Source organism: Lissotriton helveticus, chromosome 11, assembly GCF_964261635.1.
Source record: "Lissotriton helveticus chromosome 11, aLisHel1.1, whole genome shotgun sequence".
Lineage (NCBI taxonomy): Eukaryota > Metazoa > Chordata > Amphibia > Caudata > Salamandridae > Lissotriton > Lissotriton helveticus.
The window spans coordinates 423,894,641-423,908,690 of record NC_136072.1 but is presented as its reverse complement, the minus strand read 5'-3'; the positions used below and the strand labels follow the sequence as shown (position 1 = coordinate 423,908,690).

The 14,050-nt window shown below is 43.1% G+C and overlaps 1 protein-coding gene across 2 annotated transcripts in view; it reads right to left on the bottom strand.

Annotated features, from left to right (window-relative positions):
* LOC144791256 (ephrin type-A receptor 3-like) overlaps window positions 1–14,050 on the bottom strand; it is a 508,479-nt gene that overhangs the window by 100,876 nt on the left and 393,553 nt on the right. Inside the window, exon 9 of one of the 2 annotated variants that reach the window (XM_078665908.1) lies at window positions 3,962–4,047. In XM_078665908.1, the coding sequence (XP_078522034.1) occupies window positions 3,962–4,047 (86 nt within the window). The remainder of the gene's footprint in view (window positions 1–3,961; window positions 4,048–14,050) is intronic. The other variant, XM_078665909.1, reaches the window with a different exon arrangement.

The window sequence follows — 14,050 nt, the reverse complement described above, 5'->3', positions numbered from 1 at the left end:
TGAATCAAGGTCGGCGGCACTGGCTTAAAGACAAATTTAACGAGCAAGGAGTCCGCACCTGTCGATCCGAGATAGTTCAGATTCTATGTTCAGCGGACCCTCAACTGATCTGTCGATCAGTAAAATTTCTGGACAGTTTTGTGAAAAAACGAGGCCCACAGCCATAGGCCGGATCCTCGTCGAGACCTAAGAACACCAACTGAAAGACAAATTTGTGCCCCAGCAAAGTTCATTGAAACCAGAGACAGCCTGTTTGTAACTTAGTTTTCATACTCGTCTTTTAAATTCTCTCCCCTTTTCCTATTTATAATTCCTTCCTCATTTCCTAATTAGTTGTTTTAAATGCCGCAGAATGTTACACATTGTAATGGTTTTAATTAACCGAGCAATAAAGAATTTACTTACTCTCCATAAAGTGAGACAACATGGGTGACGACCCCACGCCGCCATATTGTGGCAAAGGTAAATTGCCATTGGTTCCATCACCAGAGAGAAAAGAAACAGAGGCACGGAAATCCCTGTCTCATACCTCTCCCAATGGGGAAGCTCTCTAAAACAACAGGGCCAGTTCGAACATGCGCGACCAGGCCAGAATAGAGCAGTTTCACCCAAGACAGAAACACTGGTCCAAGCCCAATTCTCCAGAGGACATCTCGGAGGTATTCCCAATCGAGGGTGTTGAACGTTTTTTGACATCTAGCACAATGAGTGTAGCATATAGGAGAATCTGTGGCGATTCATCTGTGTCCCCTGTCCTGGCATTAAGCCAAACTGGTCATCATGCAACAAGTGGGTGACTATGCCCTGCAGCCTAGTGGCCAGGTCCTTTGAAAGTAGCTTAGTATATACTCCCAGCATTGACAAAGGCCGATATGAGTTAGGATCCAGAAAATCCTTACCTGGCTTGGGAAGCATGGTTACCTGTGCTTCACGCATGGCCTGCGGTAACATCCACAACTCTGTGCCTCCTGGAGCATCTCTTATAACCAGGGAGGTGTAACTTAGAATGTGTTTGGTAGTATTCCACTAGCACGCAAACTCCTGGACCGCCTCCTTCAGTTCCTCTAACAAAAGCTCCCCCCCCCCCCCTCCATAGGGTCTCCACCTAGTCGGGCGTGAGACGAGGGAGTGGTAGATGATCTAAAAAAATTGCTTGCCCCAGGTGATCGGCCAACTCCCGTTGTACCATAAACTTTCTCAAGGTGATCCCACAGGAGGAGATTAATTGCAGTCGGTGACCCTTCCAGAGGACCATCCCGGCGCCTCAGAGGAAGAATAACCGGTTGTGATAGTTCTCTCTTAAGTGACCATGCCAGCAGCCATCCCGAATTGTCATAATGGCAATGCAGCAACTGGACATTATCCCGCCCGACCAATCAGTCCAGCCTATCCCAGCTCTCCTCCAACGCCCTCCAGGCCAACAAAAGCAGCTCACACCGGCTCCTCAATGCAGGGGCGTCTTATTGGAGGTCCATCAGCTGCCGATGTTCCTTGAGCAGTTGTACCTCCAGCAGCGTCTGGCGCCACTGACACATGACAGGCACTCCCCGTGTCATTGCCTTCAGCGTATCCCACTCCACTCCCAGGTGTGCCGTTGTCGACCAGTTGGATTCAAAATAACTGGCAGTCACTGTCCGGAGCTCTTCTCAGAACAGCAAGTCTGTGAAAGGATACTTGGTATCTATTTAATGCAATTAAGGATGATCAGTGCAATGCAGATTTAAAAACTGCAAAGCATATGTGGGCATTGCAAGAGTGCCTTTTCGCAGTGGGAGCTGCATGTTTGGATGTATTGCCATTTTAAGAATTAATGGGGGCACTCTGCTTTCATTCGATGTTAGTGTTCCCTGTCTATATTCGGCCTTTCTGATGAAGCTTCTTGTTCTATTTGCCTTTCAACAGTGAAGGCATCTTTGCTGTATAAATTGTGAGTTTTCCTCCACTCCACGTCTCTCTGGTGCCCCCCTAGCTCTGAGGAGTGCAGCAGTGCTTTCTCAAGTTGCTGGCAACCTTTAAATGAGATCTTCTATATTCACCGGAGGCACAGTTCGCTCTACAGGAGCGCAGATTCAAAAGGTTTGCCAGAATATGACATTTGTAGCCCTTGAAAGTCGGTGAGAAGCCTGTCTCAGTTACAGTTGTTGCGCTCAGCGTTTTCCAGCACAGTCTAACTCTGTGGGAATTCCTTCGCATTTTTGATCCACATTTATGCCCTTTTCACCTTTGCTAAAAAAATATCATTCTACACAATGTGTGTCGGTTAAAGATGAGCCCTGAAAATGCTGAGTGTGTTCCTTGCTACTGAAAAGCACGACACAATTTTAGATCTATCAATTAGACAACGATGAAAAGCAGTGAATTTGCAAAATAATCCATTAATGGTGGGTGGATGTTGAAAAATTTAAAATTGAGTCCATTCGGTTATATAGAAGAATGTACAACACATGGGAAATTAATGACACAAATAAGCAGAGAGAGAGAGAGCGAGAGAGAGAGAGAGAGAAAGAGAGAGAGAGAGAGAGAGAGAGAGAGAGAGAGAGAGAGAGAGAGAGAGAGAGAGAGAGAGAGAGAGAGAGAAAGCAAGAACGACAGGCTAAGGGTATAAGTCATCCACTCATCTGTTCATTTTAGGCCTTATTATGAGTCGTTGGGAGACCTAACACACCTGGACTTATAAGATTTGTGGGAACATTGTGGTTCGGGAGTTTTTTATCCACACGCAGTACCTTCCCAAAGTAGGTAAAGTATCTAGGTGAAGAAATGCATAGAAATATACATAGATATAAACATGCTGAACTTGGAGTGGAAAGACCGATGCCTACATGTTATTCCCCATTATCTGATAATCAGGAGTATTTCCCCAACACTGGAAATACTGATGGCTGTGGGATTGTTGTTAGTGCTGTGCGTGAAATATGCGGTACAAAAGGGGGTGGTAATGGACGGAGCATCTGAACCAATCACACACTCACACCCAGTCAAAAGATCTGGGCTTAATCCATCACCGTTCTTTAGCCCACTCTGCCACCCCAGTTCAGACATGGCTATATGCAAATCAGTCTGACCCTGTGCCTCATGGGAACAGTCCAGCCCGAACTGCCAAGCCATGCCTTCCCTGGACCGGAAACAAGCTTCTGAGGACCGGTTTCTGGCATTCCAGCCGTCTTCAGCCCGGCTTGCTTGAATCCAGTGGCAAAGTGAGCAAGGGACTCTCGTCTGAGCATACCCTGCCACACTCATGGCGGCCAAAAGCGGTACAAAAGGGGGGGGGGGGGGGGGGGGTAATGGAAGGAGCATCTGAACCAATCAAACACTCACACCCAGTCAAAAGATCTGGGTTTAATCCATCACCGTTCTTTAGCCCACTCTGCCACCCCAGTTCAGACATGGCTATATGCAAATCAGTCTGACCCTGTGCCTCATGGGAACAGTCCAGCCCGCACTGCCGAACCATGCCTTCCCTGGACCGGAAACAAGCTTCCGAGGACCGGTTTCTGGCATTCCAGCCGTCTTCAGCCCGGCTTGCTTGAATCCAGTGGCAAAGTGAGCAAGGGACTCACGTCTGAGCATACCCTGCCACACTTATGGCGGCCAAAAGCGGTACAAAAGGGGGTGGTAATGGGAAACAGACAAGAGCCGAAAAATGTAAAAGTGAAAAGGCACAGTAATGCATAATTTACTCATTCAGATGTACCATGGAGTGAACAATCTGCATGAATAACTTTCATCAATTAGAGACCTCCAGGAATTTCTAACTTTTACTTCCGGGTCTTGATGAATTGAACTCAGACTAACATTTCTCACTAACACCAACTCCGCCAACATTAACACTCACTGAATACTTTTAACAAAAAAATCCTTGCAATCATTTTTTAGCCAACAAGATTGACCAAGTGCATCCCAGTCTATGAAAATTAATTTGACGTACAATGATATAGAAGAAATCTTTGGTCGCCCTTACCTCTTCCATGCTGGAAGTGCATTTTGTCTTCATCAGGATCCTGCTTCGCCTTGATGTAGCCGCAGTGCCTGCGGAAAGGAAAATCACTACGAGTAGTTACTAACAAACCAGCTGCTGGAGTGTTACTTCATCATATTACCATATGGACAAATCATTTCAATAGCCTACCTACCCTTTACACACTTTACCCAGAACCATGAGAAAGGCCACTTATTTAGCTGAGAACAGTTCACGGCCGGACTGGGAAGAGAAAACAGGCCTGGTAATTCCACTAGACTGCCCCCGGGAGAGGGGTGCTAGTGTCAAGCACCACTGCCGCCTTTGTTACACGGGGGCGATATTCCAGCAATGTTGCAAAACGGTCCCCCAGTAACATAACCGTCCACCATGGGTCAAAAACCAGCCCTCCTGGAAAACGCCTGATGCCTGCTATGACCAATCCGGCCCTAGAACAGGTGCATACTAAAATATTAAGGTAAACAATATCAACCTGCACATAATGAGTGTACAATAGTGACTTACAAAATATTGTCATGGTAAGGATACACTATGAAGTGGAGGAAATAATGATAACATATCATCAGGAGCTACCATTCATTTAACTAAAATACTCTCAAGTAGTAGCTCCTGTTGATATCGCTCTTAAGTTGGCATAATGTAACTGCACCAGGGTGGCAGCTCCCCTACAGGCACGTTCAGAATAGGGATTTTATCACAAACTTCCCCTAAGGTGCTTTTAAGAATCTCTCAAAACATTATTATTTTGCTCTTACTTGTTTTGGTTGAGTTCACTGCAAGATTCTCTAGCTTGGCATGGAAATTGGAAACGTGAATTTCTTTGTGACCATATATTAAGTGAAATATCCTTATTCTTCTAACATATCACAATACTCTTAAAGTTGTTCTACCAGGTTATTAAACTGTGACACAAAATTGCAAAGGCAAAAGAGGAGGTGACTAAGCTGCTATATTTGAAGAAACAACATATTTCACCAAAGCTGAGAATATTTCTTTGCAAGATAGTGAGGCCCTCCTTGTCAGCAGCCCTACCTCAACCTTTCATGTTACTTTCTCATTCTCTACAGAACACCACCTACCAATGCAACATTCCCAGATATATTTCTAGACACAATCTCTGCACTTCTTACAATCTGCTCAAATCTATGCATCGTTGGCAACTTCAACATTTAGTTTGACAAACCTAATATGCCACACCGCAGGACCCTGCTCACTGGCCTAAACACACAACCTACAACTGCTCATTCCCAACCCCACACACATCACAGGACAGACATTAGATATAATTTATTGCCAGCCCAGAACTAGTCACGCTCCATAGGACTACTCCAGTCCCATGGTCAGACCACTACATCGTTGCCTTCCAAAAGTGGGAATATTAATTTTTACCTCTCCGCTATCCAACACTTTTCCTACTGTTGCACTCACTGGAGTGGGAATAGTAATTTTTAACCCTCCGCTATCCAACACTTTCCCTACTGTTGCACTCACTGGAGTGGGAATAGTAATTTTTACCTCTCCGCTATCCAACACTTTCCCTACTGTTGCACTCAATCGAGTGGGAATAGTAATTTTTACCCCTCGGCTAGCCAACACTTTCCCTACTGTTACAGTAATTGGAGTGGGAATGGTAATTTTTACCCCTCCGCTATCCAACACTTTCACTACTGTTGCACTCCCTGGAGTGGGAATAGCAATTTTTAGTCCTCCGCTATCCAACACTTTCCCTACTGTTGCAATAATTGGAGTGGGAATAGTAATTTTTACCCCTCCGCTATCCAATACTTTCCCTAATGTTGCACTCACTGGAATGGGAATAGTATTTTTTACCCCTACGCTATCCAACAGTTTCCTTACTGTTGCACTCATTGAAGTGCAAAATGTAAGTTTAAAAATTATTAAATATTGAATGCTTTTATTTCAAATATAATGTTTTTGTTAGATTTTATGTTATAGATGTACATATATATTTATTTGTAAAGTTATATATATTCATAACATTTTAAATTAATTTATAATTATAAGTTTATGAATTGCTTTAAAGTAAATATACATTATATATATTACATTTGATATGTGTATGTTTAAAGTTTTTAATTAAATGTATTTATTATAGCTGTTAAAATGTACATTACATCTAAATATTTGTTTTTAAATTAAGTTTATTATTTAATTTATTTAACATTATTTTTTATATATAAAAAAATTATATTTTATACATCGATATTTTTGACATCGATATTTTTTCAACATTTTTGTACTTTACATTATAAAGATAGGATGTCGATATATTTGCCATCAATATTTATGTGTCGAGATTTGTGTATGGGGATATTTTTGTAATCGACATTATGTCAGTGATCCTCCAGCTACCTTCTCTGTTGTACTTTCACACAGGATTATGCTAATGGTCTAGATCACTGCTCATCTTTGTCAACTATGAGAAGATTAAAGAGATTTCAGAACTCAGCTGCTAGGCTCCTCCTATATGTAAAGTCCGGGGCCAATCTGGTCCCTAGTAGCATTTCCTGCCATGCACCTTCTTTGCAGGCTGCACCTAAATCTCTCAGTTCTTCCGTATTTAGCCCTGCCATCCAGTGGGCTGTGCTGCAAAGTGATGAAATTAAATATTCGGGCCCCCAAGTCCACCTCTAGCAATAGGCCTTTGAAGTGTACAGAGAGACACCCGGTTACACTGTCCATCCCAAATCTGTTCCCGGACTAAGCGTTCAATGGCTTTGAACCATGCCCTTGGCACCCAAATGGGTAGATCTGGAAAGTAATAGAGGACTCTGGGTGACATGACCATTTTCACCAGGGCCACCGAGTCACGATGGGAAGCTTCAGCATCCTCCAGAATGCTACTGTACCTCGGAGAGTCCTGAGCACTCACCCAAGTTTGCCCTCTTGTATATCATTGTCCTTCTGATGCATCCACATACCCAGATATTTAAAAGTTCTTGGCTACCACTTGAGTCTAACATTTAACACCACATCTGGGGGCTCCATCAATCCAGATGACACAGGGAAAGCGCACGATTTACTCCAGTTTGATAGAAGGCCAGAGACAAAGTCAAACTCCTCTAATAGGTTTACGTCCAACGGTATACCCATGTCCACATCCCTCAAAAAGAGGAGCATATCGCCTGCATAAAGTGTGACCAAATGCTCCCCATTGTGTAGTGGGATCCCCTTATCCCATTGCATCAAGCATGCAAATGGCTCAACCGCAAGTACAAACAGCATGGGGGAATAGATTTACATGCTCATCCATTCAGCCAACTGAGTCATACAGTTCCTAAATTATCAGTCATGATAACTTTATTTCGGTCAAAGACCATAAAAGTGCAGATAAAATACATACAAGGCACAGTAAATAAGACAATAAATATGCACGATTCACAATGAAGATAAAAAGTTAATTATACAGATAGTTATCAGTTGACGGTCTTGATAAAATAATTTTCTTATTAAAAAAAAAGAGAAAGGGTTAAGCCAGATAAATTTCCAATAACTCTAAACAAAGCTTTTCCTATGGCGCCACATACCATGTAAGAAGCAGGAGACAGCAAAAACAATAGGTGGTGATGTGTCGTACGTTAAGACTCTACACGCCTGCATATGTTGCCTAAAGCCCAAGTTTCTGCATAGCGGGATTAGCCAGCTTTTTCTTATTGTACCATATGCTGGGCAGAAAACATGACATGTGCAACATCTTCTCGGATATAATTACATGCTGGGCAGGTTTCATTATCTGTTTTAGCCCATTTTGCAGTAAATGCCCTTATTGGTAGGCAGCCGTGCCTCAGTTGGGTATATAATTTCCTTGCAAGAGGGGGTTGGACTACATCAAGAAATTCCTCCTGTCGAGGTTCAGATTTTACTAGGAGAAACTCGACAGACAACCTACCCTGGGTTGTCAATCGATGTAGTGCAATTAAGTTTTTCTCCCTCACTAGGGTTAACAACTGTGCCCTAGATATACTTGGACAGCTGAGCTCTGGGGTCTCCCATAGTTGGGGCAGTCCCATATGCCTAGTAAGGGCCTTGATATGAGACAGCCAAGGAATGTTTTTGTCTTTTATATGCCCCCAGATCTCCGCAAATTCAGCTCTATAGGATACCAGTTCTGGCGCTGACCAGAACCTCCTCCAATAGAGCAGAGGCCGGGCGGCTACCAGTTCTTCTATGGACTCTAGTCCCAAATCCAACCTCAAAGGGGTAAGCGGTGTACTTTGTGGCAGGCCCACCAAATTCCTCATAAAGGACTGCTCAACTCTCAAGAGGCTATATGTATTCTTATGTCCCCAGAGTTCAGCGCCATAAATGGCTGCTGACCTAGCCTGAAGTCCATAGATTTCTCGGACAGGAGCTACCGGTTTAAATACTGAGGTTCTGTGGAGCTTACTGATACCCCCTGCTATTTGTGATAGTCTGAGGGTAGATTTAGCAATTTAATGGCCCCAGCTGAAATCTTCAGTCAAAGTGATGCCAAGGTAGATAAAGGTCTTTACCCGTTCCAATGGAATGGTGTTCAGGACAGGGTTCGGCGGGTCTGCCTCGGGGGATTGAAGATCATAAACTTCATTTTGTCCAAGTTAATCTCCAATCCCCGCGAGGCACAGAATGTTACAAACCCATCGAGAACGCGCTGGATGCCCGATGATGTTTTGGATAGCAACAAAGTGTCATCCGCAAACATCAGAGCGGGCACCCGACCAGTTGCCAACCGGGGAGCGTCATTGTCTTTCACGCCATTTAGGGCGTCCACAAGGCCGTTGATGAAGAGGCTAAACAGTGTGGGAGCCAAGACGCACCCCTGGCACACACCCCTAGATACTGGAAAGCGGGCTGACAGATCCCCAAGTCTCCCGCACCTCACCTGAGCATAGTTGCCAACATGCAATCTAATTAAGATGTTCAATAGATAAGGTGGGAGGCCCAGATCTGCCAGTACTTTCCATAGCTTTTCCCTGGGGTCTAAATCAAAGGCGGCTCGCAGGTCCACAAAAACAAGGTAGAGACTGCCACCCTCCACTCTTGCTGTTTTCCAAAAAAGGACCTGGAGCCGAAAAATGTGGTCGAGGGTTGAGATGCCTGATCTAAATCCTGCCTGGAGAGTGGTCAAAATGTGATGTTCCTCCATCCATACCTGGACCCTGTCCAATATAATTCTGCCCATCAATTTTTGTGTTGTATCTATAAGGCTAATAGGCCTATAGTTTGATGGGGTTAACGGACAGCCCTTTTTGTAAATGGGGACGATCTCAGCTCCCAATCAGGTGTCCGGTAGATCGGACCCCCTGAGGACTGCATTGAACAGGATAACCAGGTATGGTGCCCATACTTTAGGTTGGGATCGGAACAAGTCCCCAGACAATTTGTCTAGGCCAGGAGCTTTATTCGGGGTTAGCCTCGCTATGGCAGATTCTACCTCCTTCAGGGCGATAGTCTCAGGCATTATGGAGCGGTGGGTCTCCGGGGCTTCCATGTAATCCACCCGCAACTTCATGCCCGAGTCCCCCACCAGTCGATACTCGTGGTGGAGGTCTAGGGCGGCGGGAGCGGTAGGGCAACGGCTCCCTCCAGGAGCGATGTTGTTATCAGTAACCACAATCCTCAGCAGATGAGAATGTGCAGGTTCTTCATGCTTATCACTTGCATCAAGTAGATCAAACGCCCTGGACATCATAGGGGCAAACAAAATTGTACAACCATCACACCGCACATGAAGGGAAACCACTAACTTACAGGCTCGGCCCATGCAGGTAAGAGCGGTGTGACCGGGTGGGGGAGGATTTTGACGGACGATGACGAGGGAAAATTAACTAAATAATTAATTTTCCCTCATCATCGTCTGTCAAAACCCCTTTCCCCCACCTGGCTCCACTGCCCCACCGCTCCTTCTCTGCATGGGCTGCGGCTGCTGACAAATTAATGCGGTGAAATGCACTGCCTGGATATAGCACAAACTAGTGGAGCTTAGACCACTGGACACAAAAGTAATTCTCCTACTCTTTGGTTCCTGTTTTCAAAATTTCTTCATGAAACAATATGTTTTCAACTCCCATATCGATTACTCGGATTGCTGTGTCTCTTTCTTTTTTCATTTAATTGTTTTTCTTCCATAAGGGTAATTTTACATAGAAAAAAGGATAACCCGGTGCAGCTACATCCTATGCCGATATTCCAATCTTGCAATTTTCAAAAATCTTTGATGCATAATTAAAAAGAAGAAAAAATTCAATTCTGATTTTGGGGACCACTCGTTGCCCAGATAAACTGAACAGACACTGTGCAATTTGTGAAAGTGCCACTATCAATGAACATTATAGGAAATCACATCCAAACGTTTTTCATGATTCAAAACGCTGTCCTGAAGAACAAAATGTCTATTTGGTCTCAGTAGATTCCTTGCTCTAGATTTTGTTTTTTACTTTTCACTATTAACTGTTTACATGTCTTTGGTAATGGACTCTAATTGTTTTTACCTAAAATGTGATTCTCCTTTTGTGCAACGTTTTGTTTTGTTTTTGTATCCTATTTTTCTTTGACTTGAGGTCAGCACCTCCTAGGGTGAGCCAACAAGACATCCTCTGTGCCATCTTTGAATGTATCCAGTAGCATTTGAAGTGGCCCTATGCCTTGCTCTAGTGATTTCAGCTTTTCTTTTATGGAGGCAATCCGCAGGAATGGACAATGTGGCAAAGCCTTTTATGCATTCTGTTTTCATCTGTTTCTCTAAATGATAACAATCTGCTATCTAGCGTTTCATTATGTACAGATGCATGAGTGCCCAACATAAAAATGTGCTTCTCAATCAACTATGTTTACTTTCTTTTGTTGCCATCTCCTTTCATTTTCTTATTTGGATGCATTCATTGGATCCATAACATGTATACCACAATTGCTAGTTCTTTAAAAGCTTGATTTTTTTAGATGATCTCCATTTGTTAGTATTTGCTTGATAGCAAGGATAGGAATCTTGACTTTACTTAGGGATGCAGTATAGGATGTATGACATTACAACGCATGCTTTTACATCGCATGCCTTTACAACGCGGTTTTTACAATGCATGCCTTTACAACGCATAGTGCTTTGGGGCGCTGGATAGTGAATAGTTTAATTTACTATTCCAACTCCAGTCCCCGTGGATAGTAGGGAAGGTGTTGGATAGTAAATTAAACCTATTCCCTATCCTAGAGCGCGCCCCAGCGCAATGCGTTGTAATGGTTTGCGTTGTAAAAGTTGCGTCGTAAAGGCACTGCGTGGCAAAAGTTGCATTGTAAAGGATGTTTCCCGCAGTATAACTTGTAAAGCGAGTGGACTCTGATTGGCTCAGCTGATTGAAGCAGTTCATCAAGATGACTGTTCTGCCCAGGGTTTTGGGGATTATCTATAACTGGTGAGATGCTCGGCCATTTTTTTTCTAGCAGGACTATTTTAAGATTGGCCCTTATACTGAGCAACTTTAAACTTTTCAGTTATATCTAATTTCTCAGGTTCTCATTGCACATGTTTTACCAGGTAATTCCTACATTACAAAGATCCTACTATCTACAGGGGAATATATGCTCTGTACTTTATGATACCTGTATAAGTATGTTTTCTAGCACAGGAGCTTGGCTATACACCTATAATGATTGCCAACTGATTCATCCCGCTGCATCAGTTAGCATGTATAAAAGTGGTACCCAACTTTCAGTCTAATGTATACAGAGATGCAGCAACCGCGGTTCCATCAGCGTTCTTAGCTATGTCACGCAGGTTGTTTGGCATAGAAGCCTATACAGAGGGCAGGAAGCCAGAGATGTTATTTATTTCCACCAAAATGCCTCTTATTATTTGCTTTTCTATCATACTTTTGCTAATGGACCTCTTTGCTTGTTCTGTATTACTGCACTCTCCATTAATGGAATACTTATCTCAACGTTGCCTTGTTGGTTCAAATAATCTAAAAGACCAACAGAAAAGCTTACCCTAGTTGTCAGATCTGTCCGAATTCCGCATCTTATGTGTTGTTTTGCATTTTTCAGTATACTCTAACTATCCCACATATTATCCAATAAACCGCCTGATTTTGGTCAAAGGGATCGTAAATGGTCATGTTTAAAATACCAATAATGAAACATTCCTTACCCAGTAGTTCGTTTTTAAGCAAAGATTAAAAACTACTTAAAAGTTCTTTCTAGCTACATTTATTACTAATGATCTCTTCCATTTTCTTTGTAATAAAAGCTCTTGTTAGTGAGTCCTATTATTCCCTTACAGTGGCAATTTAAATAAAACACTAAAACAAATATAATGGGGGCTACCAAATAATTCATTATTGGCATAAAATGTACTAAAAGATTATTTACTTGCTTCGATTCTAAGCAGAGTGGAATGGCCTTGACTGACTTGATGCCTTTGGCCTGTGCACAGGCACCCTGCTGTCACACCGTACCAGTAGATGGGCAGATTGTATTGCATGAACTAGCCAATCACTAACCGCACCCCTTCTACACTCACAAGTACCAGTAATGCTGTGCCAAGCTACAAACCAGTAGAGGTGGGTGGGCCTTTGTGGAGTTATGTTATGGTAACAGGATTTTGTATAGCGATTAACTGCCCAGAGGCGTCTAAGCGCTATTCGGTTCCGGCTCAGTGTGTCACAGGTCGGCCGAAGTAACCAGGACCAGAACAGCCAGGTCTTTGCAGCTTTCCTGAAGGCTAGGAGACTGGGTGCTGTTTTTATGCAGAGAGGCATTATGTTTCATGCTTCCAGCACAATGCTCTTTCCACCCCATGGTGCTTGTTTGAATCTTGGTAGCATTACTAAATTAGCATATCCTGACCAGAGATTTCTGACAGGGAGATATTCTTTGAAACTCTGATTCAGGGAGTAAGGACCCAGATCATAAAATGCTTTATAAGCTAGACATAACACCGTAAAGGTGGTTCTTTGTTTAACATGAAGCCGGTGCAAATTTTTTAGTTCTTGAGACACTGAACAATACTAGGGAATTTTTAACAGAAGTCTAGCTGCAGCATTTTGCAGAACCTGAAGTTTGTTAATATTGTACTTGTGAGTGGTCAGAAGCAGACTGTTACAATAGTCTATCTCAGACCAAATTAAAGAGGTGACTAATGTCTTTTGTTTTTTGAGTGGTATAACGGGCAGAACCTTTTAAATTATGTTAAGAGTGTTAAAAGTAGATGAAGTGAGCTTGTTTACCTGATCTGTAAAACTAAGTTTATTATCAATGATCACACCCAGGTTTTGAGCCTTTGCCACTGGGGGTGGGGGGATTGGGCCCATAATAACTGGCCAGGCTGCTGGACCCCAAAAAGACAATTGTGGTGCAAAACGTAGGACTTCTGTTTTTCCTGCATTCGATTTACGGCAGTATAGCCAGCATGCAGTCATGAAATCTCGACCCTAGGTCTGTCTCATTTTTTTTTCTATAGAGACGACAATTTGAGTGTCATCAGCATAGAATGTAAGGCAGAATCCAAAGCTTCTTATCAGATTTCCTAATAGGGAGACATACATATTTAAGAGGGTAGTGCTCAATGAGGACCCCTGCGGGAACCCACATGGAAGGGGAAAAGGATGAGAAATAACGTTCTACAGTTATACTATTTTCTCCCGTTAGATAGGATTTTACCAGGTCCCATGCCAGGCCAGGTGAGCCACGGGATCGAAAAACTTCCCTACATAGAATGCAAGCAGTGAAAAATGTTATTGCCAAAAATGTACATGAAGTAGTTCAATATCACATATATTTATAAAGCGTCTCCATAGAGTAGCATCGCAGCACCTATCAATATTCCTAGTTCAGCTGGTGTTAGATGTAATCCCAATGTTCTGTATGGCTCTCATTGAGGGCCACTATTGCGAATACCAGATTCTAAAACCGGTCATTCAGTGACATAACAGCAGTGGGAAACAAAGAGGATTCCCACTGGTACTGTTTTTTAAAGGAACTCCTGGTTACTCTTATGGGGGAACATCCTTTACAACGCAACTTTTACCACGCAGTGCCTTTACGACGCAACTATTACAACGCATGTCATTACAACGCATT